General features: G+C 49.0%; 1 protein-coding gene across 1 annotated transcript in view; it reads left to right on the top strand.

The window, feature by feature from the left end:
* Positions 1-25,355, top strand: part of tmc3 (transmembrane channel like 3) — a gene marked incomplete at both ends in the record, with an annotated part of 185,268 nt that overhangs the window by 109,299 nt on the left and 50,614 nt on the right. Inside the window, 4 exons of the mRNA XM_084307555.1 lie at positions 7,364-7,442; positions 8,778-9,044; positions 19,248-19,376; positions 20,394-20,461. Coding sequence (XP_084163681.1) covers positions 7,364-7,442; positions 8,778-9,044; positions 19,248-19,376; positions 20,394-20,461 — 543 coding nt within the window. The remainder of the gene's footprint in view (positions 1-7,363; positions 7,443-8,777; positions 9,045-19,247; positions 19,377-20,393; positions 20,462-25,355) is intronic.

Below are 25,355 nucleotides of genomic sequence, written 5' to 3'. Positions count from 1 at the left end.
GTGACAGGGTGACAAGGTGACAGGGTGCCGGGGTGACGGGGTGACAGGGTGACAAGGTGACAAGGTGACAGGGTGACAAGGTGACGGAGTGACAAGGTGACAAGGTGACGGGGTGACAAGGTGACGGGGTGAAAGGGTGACAAGGTGACGGGGTGCCAAGGTGACGGGGTGAAAGGGTGACAAGGTGACAGGGTGCCATGGTGACATGGTGACAGGGTGACAGGGTGACAAGGTGACAGGGTGCCAAGGTGACAGGGTGACAAGGTGACAGGGTGACAAGGTGACAGGGTGACAAGGTGACAGGGTGACAGGGTGCCAAGGTGACAGGGTGACAGGGTGATGGGGTGACAAGGTGACAGGGTGCCGGGGTGACGGGGTGACAGGGTGACAAGGTGACAAGGTGACAAGGTGACAGGGTGACAAGGTGACAGGGTGCCAAGGTGACAGGGTGACAAGGTGACAGGGTGAGGGGGTGACAAGGTGACAAGGTGAGGGGGTGACAAGGTGACAGGGTGACAAGGTGACAAGGTGACAGGGTGCCATGGTGACAGGGTGACATGGTGACAGGGTGACAAGGTGACATGGTGACAGGGTGACAGGGTGACAAGGTGACAGGGTGCCAAGGTGACAGGGTGACAAGGTGACAGGGTGACAGGGTGCCAAGGTGACAGGGTGACAAGGTGATGGGGTGACAAGGTGACAGGGTGACAGGGTGCCAAGGTGACAGGGTGACAAGGTGACAGGGTGCCGGGGTGACGGGGTGACAAGGTGATGGAGTGACAAGGTGACGGGGTGACAAGGTGACGGGGTGACGGGGTGACAAGGTGACAAGGTGACGGGGTGACAAGGTGACAAGGTGATAAGGTGACAAGGTGACAAGGTGACAGGGTGACGGGGTGACAAGGTGACGGGGTGACAAGGTGACAAGGTGACAGATTGACGGGGTGACAAGGTGACAAGGTGACGGGGTGACGGGGTGACAAGGTGACAAGGTGATAAGGTGATAAGGTGATAAGGTGACAAGGTGACAAGGTGACGGGGTGACAAGGTGATAAGGTGACAGGGTGACAAGGTGACAAGGTGATGGGGTGACAGGGTGACAAGGTGACAAGGTGAGGGGGTGACAAGGTGACAAGGTGACGGGGTGACGGGATGACAAGGTGACGGGGTGACAAGGTGATAAGGTGACAGGGTGACAAGGTGACAAGGTGAGGGGGTGACAAGGTGACGGGGTGACGGGATGACAAGGTGACGGGGTGACAAGGTGACAGGGTGACAATGTGACAGGGTGACAAGGTGACAGGGTGACAAGGTGACGGGGTGACAGGGTGACAAGGTGACAGGGTGACAAGGTGACAGGGTGACAAGGTGACAAAGTGACAAGGTGACAGATTGACAGGGTGACAAGGTGACATGGTGACAAGGTGACGGGGTGACAAGGTGACAGGGTGACAAGGTGACAGATTGACAGGGTGACAAGGTGACAAGGTGACGGGGTGACAAGGTGACAAGGTGACAAGGTGACAAGGTGACGGGGTGACGGGGTGACAAGGTGACGGGGTGACAAGGTGACAAGGTGACAGGGTGACAAGGTGACAAGGTGACGGGGTGACAAGGTGACAAGGTGACAAGGTGACAAGGTGACGGGGTGACGGGGTGACAAGGTGACAAGGTGAGGGGGTGACGGGGTGACAAGGTGACGGGGTGACAAGGTGACAAGGTGACAGGGTGACGGGGTGACAAGGTGACAAGGTGACAAGGTGACGGGGTGACAAGGTGACGGGGTGACAAGTGGTGATCTGTCACCTTGTCACCTTGTCACCCAGTCAATCTGTCACCTTGTCACCTTGTCACCTTGTCACCCCGTCACCCCGTCACCTTGTCACCCCGTCACCTTGTCACTCCATCACCTTGTCACCCTGTCACCCCGTCACCCCGGCACCCTGTCACCTTGTCACCCCATCACCTTGTCACCCTGTCACCTTGGCACCCTGTCACCCTGTCACCTTGTCACCCTGTCACCTTGTCACCCTGTCACCTTGGCACCATGTCACCTTGTCACCCTGTCACCATGTCACCCTGTCACCATGTCACCCTGTCACCTTGGCACCATGTCACCTTGTCACCCTGTCACCATGTCACCCTGTCACCATGTCACCCTGTCACCATGGCACCCTGTCACCCCGTCACCTTGTCACCCTGTCACCATGTCACCCTGTCACCATGTCACCCTGTCACCATGGCACCCTGTCACCCCGTCACCTTGGCACCCTGTCACCTTGTCACCTTGTCACTCCGTCACCTTGTCACCCTGTCACCTTGTCACCTTGTCACCCTGTCACCTTGTCACCCCGTCACCTTGTCACCTTGTCACCCTGTCACCCCGTCACCTTGTCAATCTGTCACCTTGGCACCCTGTCACCTTGTCACCCTGTCACCTTGTCACCCCATCACCCTGTCACCCCGTCACCTTGTCACTTTGTCACCTTGTCACCCTGTCAATCTGTCACCTTGTCACCCCGTCACCCTGTCACCTTGTCACCCTGTCACCCCGTCACCTTGTCACCCTGTCACCTTGTCACCCTGTCACATTGTCACCCTGTCACCTTGTCACCCCGTCACCCCGTCACCTTGTCATCCCGTCACCCCGTCACCTTGTCACCTTGTCACCTTATCACCTTGTCACCTTGTCACCTTGTCACCCAGTCAATCTGTCACCTTGTCACCTTGTCAGCCCGTCACCTTGTCACCTTGTCACCTTGTCACCCCGTCACCTTGTCACCATGTCACCTTGTCACCCCGTCACCCCATCACCCAGTCAATCTGTCACCTTGTCACCTTGTCAGCCCGTCACCTTGTCACCTTGTCACCTTGTCACCCCGTCACCCTGTCACCTTGTCACCCCGACACCTTGTCACCCCGGCACCCTGTCACCTTGTCACCCCATCACCTTGTCACCCTGTCACCTTGTCACCCTGTCACCTTGTCACCCTGTCACCTTGTCACCCTGTCACCTTGGCACCCTGTCACCCTGTCACCTTGTCACCCTGTCACCTTGTCACCCTGTCACCTTGTCACCCTGTCACCTTGGCACCCTGTCACCTTGTCACCCTGTCACCCTGTCACCATGTCACCTTGTCACCCTGTCACCTTGTCACCCTGTCACCATGTCACCCTGTCACCTTGGCACCCTGTCACCTTGTCACCCTGTCACCCCGTCACCTTGGCACCCTGTCACCTTGTCACCCTTTCACCCCGTCACCTTGTCACCTTGTCACCCCCTCACCTTGGCACCCCGTCACCTTGTCACCTTGTCACCCCCTCACCTTGTCACCCCGTCACCTTGTCACCTTGTCACTCCGTCACCTTGTCACCCTGTCACCTTGTCACCTTGTCACCTTGTCACCCCGGCACCCTGTCACCTTGTCACCCCGTCACCTTGTCACCCCGTCACCTTGTCACCTTGTCACCCTGTCACCCCGTCACCTTGTCAATCTGTCACCTTGGCACCCCGTCACCTTGTCACCCCATCACCCTGTCACCCCATCACCTTGTCACCTTGTCACCTTGTCACCTTGTCACCTTGTCACCTTGTCACCTTCTCACCCTGTCACCCTGTCACCCTGTCACCTTGTCATCCCGTCACCCCGTCACCTTGTCACCCTGTCACCTTGTCATCCTGTCACCCCGTCACCTTGTCACCTTGTCACCTTGTCACCCTGTCACCTTGTCACCCCGTCACCTTGTCATCCCGTCACCCCGTCACCTTGTCACCTTGTCACCTTGTCACCCCATCACCTTGTCACCCTGTCACCCCGTCACATTGTCACCCTGTCACCTTGTCACCCCGTCACCTTGTCACCCCATCACCTTGTCACCCCATCACCTTGTCACCTTGTCACCTTGTCACCCCGTCACCTTGTCACCTTGTCACCCTGTCACCTTGTCACCCCGTCACCTTGTCACCTTGTCACCTTGTCACCCCGTCACCTTGTCACCCTGTCACCCCGTCACCTTGTCACCCTGTCACCTTGTCACCCCGTCACCTTGTCACCTTGTCACCTTGTCACCCTGTCACCTTGTCACCCTGTCACCCCGTCACCTTGGCACCCTGTCACCTTGTCACCTTGGCACCCCGTCACCCCAGCACCCCGTCACCTTGGCACCCTGTCACCTTGTCACCTTGGCACTCTGTCACCTTGTCACCTTGGCACCCCGGCACCCTGTCACCTTGTCACCCCATCACCTTGTCACCCTGTCACCCTGTCACCTTGTCACCCTGTCACCCTGTCACCATGTCACCTTGGCACCCTGTCACCTTGTCACCTTGGCACCCTGTCACCTTGTCACCTTGTCACATTTTCACCCCATCACCCCTTCACCTTGTCACCCTGTCAATCTGTCACCTTGTCACCTTGTCACCCTGTCAATCTGTCACCTTGTCACCTTGTCACCCTGTCACCCTGTCACCCCTTCACCTTGTCACCCTGTCAATCTGTCACCTTGTCACCTTGTCACCCTGTCACCCCGTCACCTTGTCACCCTGTCACCTTGTCACCCCGTCACCTTGTCACCCCGTCACCTTGTCACCTTGTCACCCCGTCACCCCATCACCTTGTCACCTTGTCACCCTGGCACCCCATCACCTTGTCACCCCATCACCTTGTCACCCTGTCACCTTGGCACCCTGTCACCCTGTCACCTTGTCACCTTGTCACCCTGTCACCCTGTCACCTTGTCACCTTGTCACCCTGTCACCCTGTCACCATGTCACCTTGGCACCCTGTCACCTTGTCACCTTGGCACCCTGTCACCCCGTCACCTTGTCACCCTGTCACCTTGTCACCTTGGCACCCTGTCACCCCGTCACCATGTCACCTTGTCACCCCGTCACCCCGTCACCTTGTCACCCTGTCACCCCATCACCTTGGCACCCCGTCACCTTGTCACCTTGTCACCCTGTCACCTTGTCACCTTATCACCTTGTCACCTTGTCACCCCATCACCCCTTCACCTTGTCACCCCGTCACCTTGTCACCCCGTCAATCTGTCACCTTGTCACCTTTTCACCCTGTCACCTTGTCACCCTGTCACCTTGTCACCTTGTCACCTTGTCACCTTGTCACCTTGTCACCTTGTCACCCCGTCACCTTGTCACCTTTTCACCCCATCACCCTGTCACCCCTTCACCTTTTCACCCCGTCACCTTGTCACCCCTGCACCTTGTCACCCCATCACCTTGTCACCCTGTCACCTTGGCACCCTGTCACCCTGTCACCTTGTCACCCTGTCACCCTGTCACCATGTCACCTTGTCACCCTGTCACCTTGGCACCCTGTCACCTTGTCACCCTGTCACCTTGTCACCCTGTCACCTTGGCACCCTGTCACCTTGTCACCCTGTCACCTTGGCACCCTGTCACCTTGTCACCATGTCACCCTGTCACCTTGGCACCCTGTCACCTTGTCACCCTGTCACCCCGTCACCTTGGCACCCCGTCACCTTGTCACCCTGTCACCTTGTCACCCTGTCACCATGTCACCCTGTCACCTTGGCACCCTGTCACCTTGTCACCCTGTCACCTTGGCACCCCGTCACCTTGTCACCCTGTCACCTTGGCACCCCGTCACCTTGTCACCCCCTCACCTTGTCACCTTGTCACCTTGTCACCCCGTCACCTTGTCACCTTGTCACCTTGTCACCCTGTCACCTTGTCACCATGTCACCTTGTCACCTTGTCACCCTGTCACCTTGTCACCATGTCACCTTGTCACCTTGTCACCCCGTCACCTTGTTACCCCGTCACCCCGTCACCTTGTCACCCCATCACCTTGTCACTCCGTCACCTTGTCACCCCATCACCTTGTCACCCTGTCACCTTGGCACCCTGTCACCTTGTCACCCTGTCACCGTGTCACCCTGTCACCTTGGCACCCTGTCACCTTGTCACCCTGTCACCCCGTCACCTTGGCACCCCGTAACCTTGTCACCCTGTCACCTTGTCACCTTGTTATCCCGTCACCCCGTCACCTTGTCACCCGTCACTCCTTCACCTTGTCACCTTGTCACCTTGTCACCCATCACCCCTTCACCTTGGCACCTCGTCACCTTGTCACCCCGTCACCTTGTCACCCCGTCACCCCATCACCTTGGCACCCATGTCACCTTGTCACCTTGTCACCCCATCACCCCGTCACCTTGTCACCTTGTCACCCCGTCACCCCATCACCTTGGCACCCTGTCACCTTGTCACCTTGTCACCCCATCACCTTGTCACCCGTCACCCCTTCACCTTGTCACCTTGTCACCTTGTTACCCTGTCACCGCATCACCTTGGCACCCCGTCACCTTGTCACCTTGGTACCCCGTCACCTTGTCACCCGTCACCCCTTCACCTTGTCACCTTGTTACCCTGTCACCTTGTCACCCGTCACCCCTTCACCTTGTCACCTTGTCACCTTGGCACCCCGTCACCTTGTCACCTTGTCACCTTGTCACCCGTCACCCCTTCACCTTGTCACCTTGTTACCCCATAACCCCATCACCTTGGCACCCCGTCACCTTGTGACCTTGTTACCCCATCACCCCATCACCTTGTCACCCCGTCACCTTGGCACCCCGTCACCTTGTCACCCCGTGACCCCGTCACCCTGTCACCCTGTCACCTTTGTCTGGGTTCCTTGCTGGCATTCCGGTGTGGGATGGGGATGCTTTAATTTCACTTTAATTTCATTGATTGTCAGCTAGAACAATGAAATAATATAATATCATGTAATATAATCTATATAATAAAATATACAATATAATATAGTATAATAATATAATATAATACTGTATACTGTATATAAGACTGACTATATATATTAAGTCCTATATAAGTCTATCTAACACACACACACTCACTTATTTTATAATTTTTTTTTTACTTGTTTGCATTTTGTTTTATTTCTTAATTGTTTATGTATTTGTTTGTTTTGTTTTGGATTTATTTTTCATGGCTGTTTGTTGGTATCTTGTCTGTCTGTTTGAATGTGTATTGTGTATGTGTATTAACAAAAATAAATCATTCGAAAATTTTATGAAATAAAAACAGCTGCTCGTTATGATTTATTTGGTTGGCCATCCCCTAAAGCTCTTCCTCAGGTAGCATGACCGTATGATTTTTTGTGCACTATTTGATCAAATAAATCACCTGTGTTTTTGTATTATTAAATATTCAATGAAGTGTTCTAGACCACAGAAATAAAATATGTGGTTTCTTAATTTGAGCGGTGTTCCCCTTTAATTTAATACAGATACAACTGTTTTACTTCTGGTACTGTCTGGTACTCAGTATAACATTGTTTATCTGTTGGGTGTCCAGGGTGCTGGTTTTATACCTGGGGAACCTCTACAGCCTGATCATCGCCCTGCTGGATAAAGTGAACATCATGAGCTCTGCTGTGAGTACAACTTATTATAGTAAATCCACTAGGAGCTGCCGAGAACAACCACAGTCTGACACTGTTGACCACTAGGAGCTGCCCAATACAACCACAGTCTGACACCGTTGACCACTAGGAGCTGCCCAGTACAACCACAGTCTGAGACTGACCACTAGGAGCTGCCCAGTACAACCACAGTCTGACACCGTTGACTACTAGGAGCTGCCCAGTACAACCACAGTCTGACACCGTTGACCACTAGGAGCTGCCCAGTACAACCACAGTCTGACCCTATTGGCCACTAGTGGTCTGCAAGGGCCTTGAAATAAAGCCCGAGCCCTGCCCGAGCCCTTGAACTTCAGGCCCTGCCCGAAAATAAGCCCGACTGTAAATAATATTTTAAGCCCTAGCCCGCATGAAAACCCGAAAAAAATTATTATTATTATTATTAAAATATAATTTTTTTTGTATTTGTTTTAAATATTCGAAACACAGTTTTATATGAACGTAATAAATAAACAAAACGAAGAAGCATTTCGCAATGCCGTCTCTCCCAGTGCTCGCTTATATAGACTGACTCACACATCAGCCTCAAAACGTATTGAAGGCTATAGAATCTTCTTTGACACACACACACACACACAACACACAATAGCCTACTCAGTCAAACAAACAAACAGAAAACAGAAATCAGATTTCGAGCAGAGCAACAAAACAGGTAGCGAGTCGCGACCCAGCAAATAATAAACATATCACTCACCACAACGTCAGCAACGCGTTGAACACCGTTAACAAAACCGGCTACATACATCCCAAGAACAAATTAAAACGTTCGCCAACTGGCTATATTCCAACACAACCAATCGAGTTGAACTTGTCCCCTGAGTTCTTCTCCCTGTGCGCTGCAGTAATTACATCCAAATGTTTCGCTGGCGCAAAAGAGAAAGCGAATCTTAAAACGAAGGTTATCATATAACCCTAGTTATATGAAAAAAAATAAAAAATAAAAACGCAATAAAAAAAAATAATAAAAAATGGCGGTGCCCGGGCCCGGCCGAGCCCGAATTATTTATTTAAAAAAAAGCCCTACCCAGCCCGAACCCGCCGGGCCGGGCCGGGCCCCGTCGGGCCTGGGCAAGGTTGCAGTGCACTATTGGCCACTGAGCAGCTAGTGTTGTCGGTCTGGGGGATCGATCCGGTGACCTTCCTCCCTGACCACCACTGCCCCATCTGCTACATTTAAACTTCTACTATTGTATCTATTGTATATATTGTATAATTGTTTCTACATGTATTGTAAGTACCTCTGGATAGGAATGTCTACTAAATGTCTAGAATGTGGATGTCTTTCAGATCCAAGTGCTCCCAGCTAACTGGTCTGAGCCCAGTTCCTTCCTGGCAACCATCTCCCAGCCTGAGGAGGACAGCCTCTCCACGCTGGTCTCAGACATCTTAGCCTCGGAGCACCACAACAGCACCATAGCGACCATCGCCATGGTGCTGGACGTCGGCAACCGCACGAAGAGCGCCGTCGCCGTGACCGTCTCCAACCACACGGCCTTGTTCGAGAAGAACTTCCGGACGCAGCAGGACCCCTGCTGGGAGACATACGTCGGACAGGTTCTCAGTCCAGTCCTGTTGAACATTTACAGGAGCATCTAGTTAAACTGAAAGAGGCAGGACCCTGTCTATTGATGGCAATGACTAGTATGTATTGAGTGTTAAGAACACTAGTTTATAGAATAGAATAGAGTAGAGTAGAGTAGAATAGAATAGAATAGAACAGAATAGAATAGAATAGAATAGAATAGAATAGAATAGAATAGAATAGAATAGAATAGAACATAATAGAATAGAATAAAATAGAATAGAATAAAATAGCCAATTTCGAATGAATCATTCTGAAAGCAAAACGCTGATTCTAAATCGTGAACACATGTCCAGACAGTGACATTGTAGAGGAACATACAGCTGACCCCTATTAGTCGAATAGTCGACTAATCGATCGAAAGGAGCCGTAGTCGACTGCCAACCTCTTAGTCGAATACAAAAACAAATAAAAATGATTTTTTCATTCTTTCCAAAAGAAAATAGGCCTAGAAGCGTGGCTAACGCTAATGGCACGCATACCAGAGGCTAACTGCCTAAGAAAACAGGCACAGAGGCACTGAAAGAGGATTTCACCCATCTAATGAACACACTAGACTAGACAAATATCAAGATGTATCCATCAGTGGACCAATTGCATGCTTTTGCAGAGGACAAGAAGCCTTCCGTTGACTCATTCAGACATTAAGCACCCCCTCAGCCCAAATGGAATGATACAAAATTTTAATAAAAAAAAAAAAAAAGTTAACGTCCCCCCCCCCCCCCAAATCCTTAGTCGGGGACAGCCCTACAACAGAGTAAGGCACACATTGACATTCAAAACAGAACATGTACAGTAAGGAGTCCAGTGCAAGTGTGGCCTTTGACAAGCAGCACTATGACTGTTGTTCGTGCAGGGATTATAAGTACTGTAGGTCAAGTAACCTTTTTGCTTTTTGGTAATCTAGTTTAATCAATTAGATAGGAGTTGAACCGGCTATATGAGTGAGGTTTAGTTTTATTTAGTTTATTATGATCCTCAATTAGCTACAGCATAGCAGAAGCTATTCTTCCTGGGGTCCACAAAACACTTATATTGTAACTGTGCAACATACTACTTACATCATAACATATAACATTATAAGTAAACATGAGAAATGATAATCACACACTACACACATACACTGACATACTACTTACATCATAACATATAACATTCTTATAAGTAAACATGACAAATGATTAGTACACACTGGCATACTACTTACATCATAACATATAACATTATAAGTAAACATGACAAATGACTAGTGTAGCCTACACACACACACGCACGCACGCACGCACGCACACACACACACACACGCACACACAGACATAATACTTACATCATAACATGACACTACAAGTAAACAGGACAAAGGACTAGTACACACACACACAGACAGACAAAAAACATACATTGTAACTGTGCAACATAATATTTACATCATAACATATAAGTTATAAAATAACATAACATAACACAAGTAAACATGAAAAAGGACTAGAGCCTGGGACTAGTACACACACACACACACACATACACGCATGCACGCACACACGCACGCACGCACGCACACACACACACACACACACACACACACACACACACACACACACACACACACACACACACACACACACACACACACACACACACACACACACACACATACACAGACACACACACACACTCCAATATACAATAATCAACTATGTACATTTGAATGGTCCTCCATGCAGGGCTGGGCTGGGGAAATAATTCATACCGGGAGATATAGCGCGAAATATAGCCCCAGTCAGGCCACTTTTTAAGCGGGGGGTCCCCCACCAGGACAATTTTTGTTACAAAGACTTAATTTCCTGCATTCTGGTGAATTTTAGTGCATGTGAATCACAAACTAATGAGCCAACAATTGCTTAGTACAATGTACTGTTATGAACCTCAAATAAAACTGTTGTGGCACTAGCAATGCTACTCTCTCCACCTTCAAAGAGAAAAAAGCAAGAGCACAACATATTTTTCTATTTACTATTATAATACAGTTAACCACTCTCTCCACCTATTCAAACAGAGCAAGAGCACAATACCATATTCACTTTACTGATGCACTACCCATCAACAGTTAAAATAGCCCTTTACACAAACATTAAATAACAGACCTTTCATTACAATACTATAATAACAGTAGCCACTGCCAGAATAGTGACACATGGATTGTGTGTGGTGAGCACACGCATGCATGCACAACAAAGACAGAAGATTGCGTTGTCTCAATCATTTTAACTATAAAATGAGCTCAAAGTATGAGCTCACTGACTGAAATGTCCAACAAAACGCATCAATTGTCAAATAATATTGATCACATTAACTAGACTAGATGTTTTTGAGGAAATTAGAAAAGGAACAACAACTTAACCCTTGTGTCTGATCAGATTCTTATTTTTTTGATAACTTTGCAGTGATTATCTTTGTAGCCAATATGTGGCAAAGGTGTGTAATATTTTAATTATCTTGGAATTATTTTGACTTTCTCTTTCATAAATAGTTTATTCAACTTCAGCCCGATCATAACCACCACATATTGTTTTTGTAATGTCAGATTTAACAACTCCTTTCAGAAAAGTGGGAGTATTTCATTTTTTATCTGAAGTTGAATAAAATATTTATGGAAAAGAAAGTGGGAAATTATTTCAACATATAATCTTTTTATGGCGTTTTTCTATTTAGTGCCCTAATATGGTAAGAGTATAACACTTTAGTTTTCAGACACAAGAGTTAAATTATTTATTTGTTTCTTGGCAGATTTAACATTGGGCTTTTGACAGGGGAGATGATGCATAGCATGGTAACGTTAGCTATGTTATGGTTTGTAACCGACCCCAATCGCACAACACAAGACAGGTATGGTGGTTTGCCAAGAAACAGATATTTATTGAACAACAGGGAAATACAGGGAAAAGGGCACTGTCCCTTTAAGGGAGAATCACAAATACAGGAATATAATATGAGGGGAAGGAAAGGTGCCTTTAAGAGGCGGGCAGGAAAAGGGAACACTAAGGGAACGTAAGGGAACGCCTAAGGGAAGGTTAAGGGAACGCCTTGGGACAGAGGAACTAGAGACTAGGTAAACCAGGGACAAGGAGAACTAGGGAGAGAGGACTAGGGACTGGGAGAGCTAGGGAACAGGAGAAACGGGGACTAGGGGAACTAGGGACAAGGAACTAGGTGGAACTAGAAGGGGAGAACTTGGGACCAGGAACTAGGTGGAACTAGAAAGGGGAGAACTAGGGAACAGGAACTAGGTGGAACTAGAAGGGGAGAACTTGGGACCAGGAACTAGGTGGAACTAGAAAGGGGAGAACTAGGGACCAGGAACTAGGTGGAACTAGAAAGGGGAGAACTAGGGAACAGGAGGGGACTGAGGCCCGCGGAGGCGGGCTGGGAAACAGGGAGGAACTGGGAGGACTGGTGGAAATCATCTGGGCCGCTCTGCAGGACAGAGGAGATAGTTAATGCACAAAAGGGAAAAACAGAGCAGGTGCAGAACAGTCCAAATAACAAAGTGAACAAAGTAATAATATCTTCGTGTGACAAACACACAGGGGAAGATGTAAAGTCCAAAGATACTATTCTAAGTGAGAACCAAAAACAGAGGCATTACGCTGGGAGATGAAATGTCCAAACTAACTAACAGAGGCAATACGCTGGGAGATGAAATGTCCAAACTAACTAACAGAGGCAATACGCTGGGAGATGAAATGTCCAAACTAACTAACAGAGGCAATACGCTGGGAGAGTGACATCACAATCAAAACTCACCCAGGCGTATGCGTAAAGGTACAGGAACAGCAGCGGGAACGGGGGCAAGAGGCATTACGCTGAGTGAGTGACATCACAATCAAAACTCACCCAGGCGTATGCGTAAAGGTAAAGGGGCAGCAGCGGGAACGGGGGCAAGGGCACTACGCTGAGTGAGTGACATCACAATCAAAACTCACCCAGGCGTATGCGTAAAGGTACGGGGACAGCAGCGGGAACGGGGGCAAGGGCACTACGCTGGGTGAGTGACATCACAATCAAAACTCACCCAGGCGCATGCGTAATGGTACAGGGACAGCAACGGGAACGAAGGCATCGCCACCGGGGCGGCTGGCTGTCCGAGCCGAGGGAGAGAGTGCTGGAACAGTGGCGGTGACGAGGGCATCGTCCACCGGGTAGCCGCTGTCGGAGCCGAGGAACAGAGTGCTGGAACAGTGGCGGTGACGAGGGCATCGTCCACCGGGTAGCCGCTGTCGGAGCCGAGGAACAGAGTGCGCGCCACACCTTGGTGTGCGCGTCGGAACAGGGAGCTGGAACAGTGGCGGTGGCGAGGATGTCGTCCACCGGGTAGCCACTGTCGGAGCCGAGGAACAGAGTGCGCGCCACACCTTGGTGTGCGCGTCGGAACAGGGAGCTGGAACAGTGGCGGTGGCGAGGATGTCGTCCACCGGGTAGCCACTGTCGGAGCCGAGGAACAGAGTGTGCGCCACACCTTGGTGTGCGCGTCGGAACAGAGAGACGCATCGGGGTGCGTCTGCCAGGAGGAGTGTGCCAAGCACGAAGGTCTGGAAGATGCGCGTCGGCGCGCTGAGGTCTGGAGAGCGTGCCAAGCTCGAAGGTCTGGAAGATGCGCGTCAGAGCGCTGGTACGGAGGAGCGTGCCAAGCTCGAAGGTCTGGAAGATGCGCGTCTGTGCGCCGGTACGGAGGAGCGTGCCAAGCTCGAAGGTCTGGAAGATGCGCGTCAGTGCGCTGGTACGGAGGAGCGTGCCAAGCTCGAAGGTCTGGAAGATGCGCGTTGCGCGCTGGTCTGGAGAGCGTGCCAAGCTCGAGCGTCCTTGGAAGATGCGCGTTGCGCGCTGTGGACTGGAGAGCGTCTGCGCTGGTCTGGATGTGCGTCAGGACGACAGCTGCGCGGGGGGTCTGAAGTGGATGACTGGGATGCCTCCCGTGGAAGTCTAGGGAGCGCAGACCAGTACCACTCTCAGGCAACGGCGACAGCAGGCGAAGGCTGGAGCAAACATCTCGACGCCGGAGAATGGAACAGCATAGGCAGACAGAGGATCTCCCGAAAGAGTCTAGATGTTTAGAGAATATGACTCGGCAAGTATACAACACGACCCCACGCCAAAACGAGGGGAAGCGCCCTGGTATTTAAAGCCCACAGGGGGACTAATTAGCCTGCCACCACAGGTGCGAGAGATAATAGAATATCAAACAGGTGTGGCCACTAAGGGTAAGGAACGAGAGGGTGGGGGCTAGAGAGAGTGAGTAGGGAATTCCTAACAGTAGGCTTAAAGAAGACAGAGAATAGGGAATTCCTAACAGTAGGCTTAAAGAAGACAGAGAAAAGGTAGTGAGCAGCGGGCAAAACCTCACAGTATCCCCCCCTCCAACGGGAGCCACCCGGCGACCCAAAACAAATACAGACAGAGTGGCAGGGGGCAAAACAAGAGGTACTGGCCAAGCCAGCAGGGGAAGCCACCACAAGAGTGGGGCTAGCAAAAGAAACAGGGTCGCCGAGGGGTAACTAGGGTAGCAGAGGGGCAACTGGGGGAACTGGTCTAGAGGAACTGGTCTAGAGGAACTGGGTCTAGAGAACTAGTCTAGAGGAACTGGTCTAGAGAACTGGTCTAGAGAACTGGTCTAGAGAACTGGGCTAGAGAACCGGGCTAGAGAACTGGTCTAGAGAACTGGTCTAGAGGAACTGGGTCTAGAGAACTGAGGGGCAAGCAGGGTAGCAAAGGGGTAACCATGGTAGCACCGGGAAAGGGCTAGCAGAGGGAAGGTTAGCTGCCAGGGCACTGATAGCTACAGGGCCTATGCTAGCTGTACTGCTACATCAACATAGAGGCTGCGCAAGCTGCCGGAGCCAGGCTAGCAGAGGGAAAGGGTAGCTGCCAGGGCACTGATAGCTACAGGGCCTATGCTAGCTGTACTGCTACATCAACATAGAGGCTGCGCTAGCTGCCGGAGCTAGGCTGGCAGACAGGGCTGGACCAGCATGAGAGCACAAGCTAGCTGGAAGGACAGTCCTAGCTGTGTGAAAAAAACTGACCTTGCTAGCTGAAAGGGCAGTCCTAGCAGTGGGATAAACTACACAAAAAAGTGGAGGCCAAGCAGAGGGACCGGGTTAGCTGCTTGGGCCTGGCTAGCTACAGGGCCTATGCCAGCTGCAAGGCTGCATTAACATAGAGGCTGTGCTAACAGCCGGGGCCAAGCTAGCAGACCGGGGCCATGCAGAGGGAAACTGGGTTAGCCGCCAGGGCATGGCTAGCTACAGGGCCCATGCCAGCAGCAAGGGCTGCATAAACATAGAGGCTGTGCTAGCAGCCGGGGCAAAGCTAGCAGACAGGGGCTCTGCTGAGGGACTGGGTTAGCCGCCAGGGCATGGCTAGCTACAGGGGGGTCAAACAGGGCAAAACGGGAAGCAAACAGGGGAGCTAACCGGGGAGACTAACAAGCTAAACAGGGGAGTAACAGGCTAACAAGGGAGCTAAACAGGACTAACAGGGAAGCTAAACTGGGCAAACAGGGGAGCTAGAGGGGAGACTAACAAGCCAACAGGGGAGCTAACAGGGCTAACAGGGGAGCTAGAGGGAACAAGAAAAAAAAAGGCAAACTCAACATACACCGTCTGTGCTGGCTGGGGTCGTCGATTTGGTGGGGTCGTACTGTTATGGTTTGTAACCGACCCCAATCGCACAACACAAGACAGGTATGGTGGTTTGCCAAGAAACAGATATTTATTGAACAACAGGGAAATACAGGGAAAAGGGCACTGTCCCTTTAAGGGAGAATCACAAATACAGGAATATAATATGAGGGGAAGGAAAGGTGCCTTTAAGAGGCGGGCAGGAAAAGGGAACACTAAGGGAACGTAAGGGAACGCCTAAGGGAAGGTTAAGGGAACGCCTTGGGACAGAGGAACTAGAGACTAGGTAAACCAGGGACAAGGAGAACTAGGGAGAGAGGACTAGGGACTAGGAGAGCTAGGGAACAGGAGAAACGGGGACTAGGGGAACTAGGGACAAGGAACTAGGTGGAACTAGAAGGGGAGAACTTGGGACCAGGAACTAGGTGGAACTAGAAAGGGGAGAACTAGGGAACAGGAACTAGGTGGAACTAGAAGGGGAGAACTTGGGACCAGGAACTAGGTGGAACTAGAAAGGGGAGAACTAGGGACCAGGAACTAGGTGGAACTAGAAAGGGGAGAACTAGGGAACAGGAGGGGACTGAGGCCCGCGGAGGCGGGCTGGGAAACAGGGAGGAACTGGGAGGACTGGTGGAAATCATCTGGGCCGCTCTGCAGGACAGAGGAGATAGTTAATGCACAAAAGGGAAAAACAGAGCAGGTGCAGAACAGTCCAAATAACAAAGTGAACAAAGTAATAATATCTTCGTGTGACAAACACACAGGGGAAGATGTAAAGTCCAAAGATACTATTCTAAGTGAGAACCAAAAACAGAGGCATTACGCTGGGAGATGAAATGTCCAAACTAACTAACAGAGGCAATACGCTGGGAGATGAAATGTCCAAACTAACTAACAGAGGCAATACGCTGGGAGATGAAATGTCCAAACTAACTAACAGAGGCAATACGCTGGGAGAGTGACATCACAATCAAAACTCACCCAGGCGTATGCGTAAAGGTACAGGAACAGCAGCGGGAACGGGGGCAAGAGGCATTACGCTGAGTGAGTGACATCACAATCAAAACTCACCCAGGCGTATGCGTAAAGGTAAAGGGGCAGCAGCGGGAACGGGGGCAAGGGCACTACGCTGAGTGAGTGACATCACAATCAAAACTCACCCAGGCGTATGCGTAAAGGTACGGGGACAGCAGCGGGAACGGGGGCAAGGGCACTACGCTGGGTGAGTGACATCACAATCAAAACTCACCCAGGCGCATGCGTAATGGTACAGGGACAGCAACGGGAACGAAGGCATCGCCACCGGGGCGGCTGGCTGTCCGAGCCGAGGGAGAGAGTGCTGGAACAGTGGCGGTGACGAGGGCATCGTCCACCGGGTAGCCGCTGTCGGAGCCGAGGAACAGAGTGCTGGAACAGTGGCGGTGACGAGGGCATCGTCCACCGGGTAGCCGCTGTCGGAGCCGAGGAACAGAGTGCGCGCCACACCTTGGTGTGCGCGTCGGAACAGGGAGCTGGAACAGTGGCGGTGGCGAGGATGTCGTCCACCGGGTAGCCACTGTCGGAGCCGAGGAACAGAGTGCGCGCCACACCTTGGTGTGCGCGTCGGAACAGGGAGCTGGAACAGTGGCGGTGGCGAGGATGTCGTCCACCGGGTAGCCACTGTCGGAGCCGAGGAACAGAGTGCGCGCCACACCTTGGTGTGCGCGTCGGAACAGAGAGACGCATCGGGGTGCGTCTGCCAGGAGGAGTGTGCCAAGCACGAAGGTCTGGAAGATGCGCGTCGGCGCGCTGAGGTCTGGAGAGCGTGCCAAGCTCGAAGGTCTGGAAGATGCGCGTCAGAGCGCTGGTACGGAGGAGCGTGCCAAGCTCGAAGGTCTGGAAGATGCGCGTCTGTGCGCCGGTACGGAGGAGCGTGCCAAGCTCGAAGGTCTGGAAGATGCGCGTCAGTGCGCTGGTACGGAGGAGCGTGCCAAGCTCGAAGGTCTGGAAGATGCGCGTTGCGCGCTGGTCTGGAGAGCGTGCCAAGCTCGAGCGTCCTTGGAAGATGCGCGTTGCGCGCTGTGGACTGGAGAGCGTCTGCGCTGGTCTGGATGTGCGTCAGGACGACAGCTGCGTGGGGGGTCTGAAGTGGATGACTGGGATGCCTCCCGTGGAAGTCTAGGGAGCGCAGACCAGTACCACTCTCAGGCAACTGCGACAGCAGGCGAAGGCTGGAGCAAACATCTCGACGCCTTAGAATGGAACAGCATAGGCAGACAGAGGATCTCCCGAAAGAGTCTAGATGTTTAGAGAATATGACTCGGCAAGTATACAACACGACCCCACGCCAAAACGAGGGGAAGCGCCCTGGTATTTAAAGCCCACAGGGGGACTAATTAGCCTGCCACCACAGGTGCGAGAGATAATAGAATATCAAACAGGTGTGGCCACTAAGGGTAAGGAACGAGAGGGTGGGGGCTAGAGAGAGTGAGTAGGGAATTCCTAACAGTAGGCTTAAAGAAGACAGAGAATAGGGAATTCCTAACAGTAGGCTTAAAGAAGACAGAGAAAAGGTAGTGAGCAGCGGGCAAAACCTCACAAGCTAGCTAACATCCACATGTTTATTTTTATCACTGACTAACCTGCTGGTTCCTTGACCTTGGTGCAAGAAAACATTTGATAAATGTTGCCGGATTTAGCAGCATCTCCTGTAAGGGCCTTTCTTTTTCTTTGTTTTATCCTCTCTCCTCCACCCTTTCTCTTTCTTCCACTGTCCATCTTGACATCAACGTTAATTGACTTTCGCTCTACTGTATCTCTCCCAAGTCCCTCACTACCTGGCTCACTGCCTGGCTGTTATTCTGCAGAATGCCATCTGCCATTCCATTCGCCGCCTCCGCTGTCAATCAGTTGTATCGCCTGATCCCGCCTCCACCAATCACAAGCGGCAGCACGGCTCCATTTATGTGTGTGTGATCCGCGAGAGGGAGAGAGTCAGATAGTTCTCCAACTCTGTCGCAAACAGTGAAATCCTGGTTGTTCCCCACCCACCTAGGTTATCTAACCATCGCGCCGCCGCCGCCACAAAGAAACAATGGCCTGGCAACAAAAAAAATTATCTTTTTTTATACAATCTTTTTTTTTTTTTTGTGCAGGCCAGGCCACCGGGAAAACTCCCAGTGCTCCCGATGGCCAGTCTGGGCCTGCGTCCATGGCATCACATGGTCTCACTACTACAGTAACACTTTCCCAGTGTCCAGCCCTGTGCTATAGACATATAGATAGACAGAGTAAAATATTTGTATAGTATTAAAAGGCTATGGTGAAGAGGTACGTTTTAGCTTACTTTTGAAAACATTTAGAGATCTAGCCTCCCTAATCTCCATAGGTAGGGTGTTCCATAGCTTTGGTGCATTCTATGCAAAGGATGCATCCCTGATTTTCTTTTGGCTGTGGTTGGGAACCTTCAATAAACCAGTAGTAGAATGAATGTCTGTGTGTGTGTCTGTGTGTGTCCAGGAGATGCTGAAGCTGTCCATCATAGATATGATCTTCACCGTGGCCAGTATCCTGCTGATAGACTTCATCAGAGGGTTGGTAGTTCGATACCTCAGTGACTGTTGCTGCTGGGACCTGGAGAGCAAGTTTGTAAGAATTCGTTTTTATAAAGTTTTTATATAGATATCCAACAGGGTTGTTAAGAATACAGTTCCCTACATCAGTGGTTCCCAAAGTCGGGGTCGCGACCCAAAGGTGGGCCGCGAGCAGCCATGGGAGGGCCGCGAGATGATTTCAAAAAACAAAAACATTTTTTTTTTTTTTTTTTTTTTTGTCAGGCCACTGAACTTAGAAGCAGGCCAGGACAGTGTTTCTATTTGTATTCTAAAATTCTATTCTATTGTATTCTAAAATGTGACTATATGGTTTTATACAATAAATAAACAAAAACTAAAAATCTAATTATTTCAATGAACATTTCAAACTAAATAACAGATTATGCACATAAAACGCTGAAAACAACCGAAGCAACAATAGTATTTTAATGAGGCTATTATTATCATTATTATTTTGCAACAAGTTAGCCCTTTCATAAATAGCACATATAAATGAATAACTACCTTGAACTAACTTAATAGGATTGAAGTGATATTTGGCTTAAAAAATCGGTCGCCTGGCAAAAAAATAAATAAAAAAAGCCTGACGATGTGCATTGGGCCGCGGCTCTCTGACGCCTTATTTTCTGGGTCCCGGTCTGAAAAGTTTGGGAACCCCTGCCCTACATCACCTCATTGCTGGATCGGAGCACTGGATCTCGTACTCGCTCTGGTGATTGGCTTTTACACTTAAGGTTCCCAGAGTTTGCACTGAATTAGGAAAATCTGCTTTTAGCTTCTGTGCCCCAGAAACATGAAATGTTTTGCAATGCATTTTAAAACTTAGTACCTATTATTAGTACCTATTGATCAGTTTGACTCTTTAATAACAAACCACTTCACCACAGTCTGCAGTTGTTTTTAATTATTTTAATGTTTAATTGATTGACTTTCTGTTTCTATATTCTATATTTTTGTATTCATTCTGTTTTGTATTTCTCAACGTCATTGTAAATGAGAGCTTGGCTTATTAGGATCACTAGTAATAACACATGTCTCTGTCTCCTCTCAGCCGGAATATGGAGAATTCAAAATAGCCGAGAACGTTCTACACCTGATCTACAATCAAGGAATGATCTGGTGAGTCAATTAAATGTATTAAAATGTTAAAGGGGACATGCGTTGCTATTCCTAGCACTATTTGGGCAACTTTACACAATTCCTGTGAGGGTATTGAAGACATCTGTACGTTTTTTTTTTTCAAGAAAATGCATTGTTTTATATTTCTAATCAAGTACTCAAAACCATCATTTTTCAGCTTCAAGATTTCAGGCTGTTATGGCCTGGCTCCGCCCATAAGCACTTTGAGTGACAGTCAGTCACTTTACTAGTTACTTCATTTCAAAAGTAACTAAGTTACTATACTAGTAAGTTACTTACACCCAAAAGTAATGCGTTACTGTGAAAAGTAACTATTTAGTTACTTTAAAAAAAAATCTGGTGATCAACAGTTTCCATTAATTTGCATTCACATCACTGAACTCTGCTAAGCAATGTGGTCTATACAAACACAAATCTGACACAAACACAAATGTTGTCCAGAGTCCCGACATAATAAGAAATGCGCTGTGCCTAATTGTATCGCCGCTTAGGTTGAAGGAACAGCCTTGATGTCGGAGCATTTCATTATAACCGTCTTGCAACATTGTTTAAGATATCAATCGTGCATTGCAACGTTAGAATAGTTAGGATATCAATTGTGCATGAAAGGACTATATTGTTTGATTAGTATTGATGAGATTCTCTTGCAGATTCTTACAGTCAAAATCTGTTGATCAACTTGACAGTTTCCATTAATTTGCATTCACATCACTGAACTCACCAAAGTCTGCAGTGGTCAAGATGTAACATTAGTCCAGCCCCTCAAACATTTTCTTTAGCTCATTTCCATTTAGTATATTCTCTCTCCAAGTAGTTGGAAAAAGTGCTCCGTCCCATTTGCCGTGTGCTGCCTGGTGATGCTAACTAGATCCCTGAAAGCGAGTGGCTTCGGATGAGTCCTGTTATTGTTAGACTCAGCTACTAGCTTCGTTGAAGCATGGGCAGTAGATAGGATCTTTGAGCCAAAACACACATTACATTTAACTAAAACTTTCTTTTCTTTGTGCTCGACAAAAGAGAAATAGTGAGAATATCCATGTGTAAAAACGCAAGTAGTGGGCGCCGCCATGACAGTCAAGAGTATAGTAAACAAAACACGCCCACAGCGTGTCCCCGCAGGTGAGGTGACACAGACAGGAGAGGAGGACTGCGCTACCGCTCGCTACCAATCTACATACAAATAACGCAGTAACGAACCATTCAGTAACGGTAACTGCGTTACTGAATTTCAAAAGTAATGCATTAGAGTACTAGTTACCGCCAAAAGTAACGCGTTAGTCCCAACACTGGTGTTTGGTCTGTAAAGGATACAATCTAGTTTCCTAGATGTAATTTAAAGAATGGACTTAAATTTACAATATGTAATTATCTACGACGTGTTTTCTTACTTCCGTTGCGTTTTGGTTGTGGGGACTTTTACTTCGTAAAAAAGCGGAAGCTTGGTACGTCAAGATTAACATCCGGTATGACTCCCGGCTTTTGCCAGGAGGAGAATGTTGCGCCAAAGGATAAGGTGTGGTGTCTTGAAATAAGTAGACAAAGTATATCTATAAAGACACTTCTGTTATTAATAGCAACCCCAGTAGAAGCAAAAAGGTGTGTTAATATGGTGTGAACCTTACCTAACGTCATTCCTATTTTTCTAATTGTTGTTTGATGCTGTGTTGAAGCTAATGGTTGTTAGCAGGCCTGGACTGGCCATCTGGCATTAGCCCGGTGGGCAGACGCATATTTGGGCCGTTATGATTTGATATTAAAAAAATATATATTTATAGAAATACAAAAAAAAAATATATATATATATATATATTTTTTTTAACATTTTAACATTTGGTCAACGACCGGCCCACTACTAGGCTGGGACAGCGGCCCATTGGTACTGACTGACACTGGGCTGGCCCAATCACATATCTTACTAAGCACCCCCCCGCCAGTCGTGCAGGTACATGACTGAGAGGGGGGCTGGTACATGACTGAGATGGGGCTGTGGTACATGACTGAGATGGGGCTGTGGTACATGACTGAGAGGGGGCTGGTATATGACTGAGAGGGGGCTGTGGTACATGACTGAGAGGGGGCTGGTACATGACTGAGATGGGGCTGGTATACAGGACTGAGAGGGGGGCTGGTATACATGACTGAGAGGGGGCTGGCTGGTACATGACTGAGAGGGGGCTGGCTGGTACATGACTGAGAGGGGGCTGGCTGGTACATGACAGAGGGGGCTGGTACATGATTGAGAGGGGGCTGGTACCATGTATTGGTACTGACTAACACTGGGCTGGCCCAATCACATATCTTACTAAGCACCCCCCCCCCCCACCCCCCGCCAGTCGTGTGGTACATGACTGAGAGGGGGGCTGGTACATGACTGAGATGGGGCTGTGGTACATGACTGAGAGGGGGCTGTGGTACATGACTGAGAGGGGGCTGTGGTACATGACTGAGATGGGGCTGTGGTACATGACTGAGAGGGGGCTGTGGTACATGACTGAGATGGGGCTGTGGTACATGACTGAGAGGGGGCTGTGGTACATGACTGAGAGGGGGGCTGGTACATGACTGAGAGGGGGCTGGTACATGACTGAGAGGGGGGCTGGTACATGACTGAGAGGGGGCTGGTATACATGACTGAGAGGGGGCTGGTACATGACTGAGAGGGGGCTGGTATACAGGACTGAGAGGGGGCTGGTATACAGGACTGAGAGGGGGCTGGCACATGACTGAGAGGGGAGTGGACTGGTATACAGGACTGAGAGGGGGCTGGTATACATGACAGAGGAGGCTGGTACATGACTGAGAGGGGGCTGGTATACATGACAGAGGAGGCTGGTACATGACTGAGAGGGGACTGGTATACAGGACTGAGAGGGGGTTGGCTGGTACATGACTGAGAGGGGGCTGGTACATGACTGAGAGGGGGCTGGCTGGTACATGACTGAGAGGGGGCTGGCTGGTACATGACTGAGAGGGGGCTGGTACAGTACATGACTGAGAGGGGGCTGGTACCATGTATTGTGCATCATTGTAGGTCAAACCATTAAAAAGTTAATTTCCACAGCAGCCATTTTGGATTTTGGTCTCTCACAAATTTCCCCCGCCTTTTTAAAAAAAATACACCCCGGCTACATTTGTTTATTAACCCTTCTAGAGAAACGAAGTGCCACAGATACTAGGTCCATATCGTATCATCATAATATTATTAAAAAAATCATTAGGATAAGGGTTCCCTTGATAAAGATGCATGAAAAGGCTGTATAATATACAACACCTGTAGCTCAACTGCAAAAACTGCTTTTTTTATTTGATTAGATTTGTATTTGGAAATTAAAAACACATCATAAAAACAAATTATCTTGACCAATTTGTATTCCTGAGGATATCACCTAAAAGCATTCATTAAAACACTTATTTCCAAGGTGGTCCTCGATGGAAGACATAAAAACACAGCACATATAGCCTACTGAACTGCTCATTTTTGCTCAACTGCAAAAATGTATGCCTACTTATGTATTAGTCTACAGGGAAAAACACATTCACAACAGGCAACAACGTTTATTTTCAGCCAAGTATGGTAGTAAGGTAACTATTAGGATATATATGGTATGGATTACTTACTCTATCTGTGGTAGCTCTAGTCTCCACCTACACAAATTGTTTTTGTTCTGTCCATTGATCATGCACCTTCACATGGTAGGCACATTAACTGTACTGTAGGTCAAACTCCCCAAACAAACAAGCACACCATTGATTTAATTGCCATATAAATCAAATACAAAGATCTAACTATTACTCCTCTCTGAACATGAATATAAAACAAGAAGGTGATCTATTAACTGTGTAAACCTTATGCAATATTCATCATTGATATTTGAATACTTGAAATCTGTATGAACTGAGTAGTTAGTATCAAATGAAATAAGATGGAACAGCTCCATGCATTCATTGAATAAACAACTATTTGCTCATTACCAGTATTGTACAGCTTTTTGCACATCTTTGTCAGGGAATTCCAACCATTCTGGATCTGAATGTACCAGTTAATTGTAATCATCTCTCTCTCTAGTCAAGCCAGGTTGTGGACGAGAGAGACAGGGATGAACAGGCTATAGACTACTTTGCCCATCCTGAGCCTGCTATGATGCAGATGTTTTTTCATCACCACCCAAAACAAGATTCAGCCAAGTGAGTGAGTACACTGGTCCACTTGCACTGGTCCACTTGTCCATGGCACTTACTACCCAGCTTTGTAGTGGTTTGGGGGAATAGTACAGTAGGTACGCATATTTAAGGGGACCGCAAGGATGGTGTACTGGTGGGTGGTGTCCGACCGATTATGGTGGGCCGGTCTGGGCCAAAAATGCCAGGGCCGATTTTTGGTCCCAGTCCAGCCCTGGTTGTTAGCCTAGCTTAAAGCTTCTGGTAGCTAACGACGTTAGCCTAACGTATATAAGTGATGGAGAAAATGATCTAATCGCCCCTCCCTTTCTTCCTTTCTGTACCACAGCTCTTACGGTGTCAATGATCATATGAAATTAACTGAAATAAATGGTCAACATCAGTTTGAGAATCTTAATTCGACAGACTGCTACATGGTCAGTAACCACTCTGCAGTAAACACAAAATAAATGTTCTGGTATCCCATTTTATCCAATTAGGAGAGAGAAAACCTAGATATGTTTTACTTATTTCACGAAATCTTGCCAAGCCAAATTTTCTTACTGCACTGGTAGATTATTTCACTTGTTTCAAGGACACATTTGCTTAAAACTAGATTTTATTTATTGTTCTTGTCAGACTATATTTGTTTGGAGTTATCTCTTCTAAAGTGGGAACGGGATACCAGACATTTTATTTTGTGTTTACTGCAGAG

The sequence above is a fragment of the Notolepis coatsorum genome (assembly GCF_963971535.1).
Source record: "Notolepis coatsorum genome assembly, chromosome: 2".
NCBI classification, from domain to species: domain Eukaryota; kingdom Metazoa; phylum Chordata; class Actinopteri; order Aulopiformes; family Paralepididae; genus Notolepis; species Notolepis coatsorum.
This window is presented reverse-complemented; position numbering and strand designations above follow the sequence as displayed.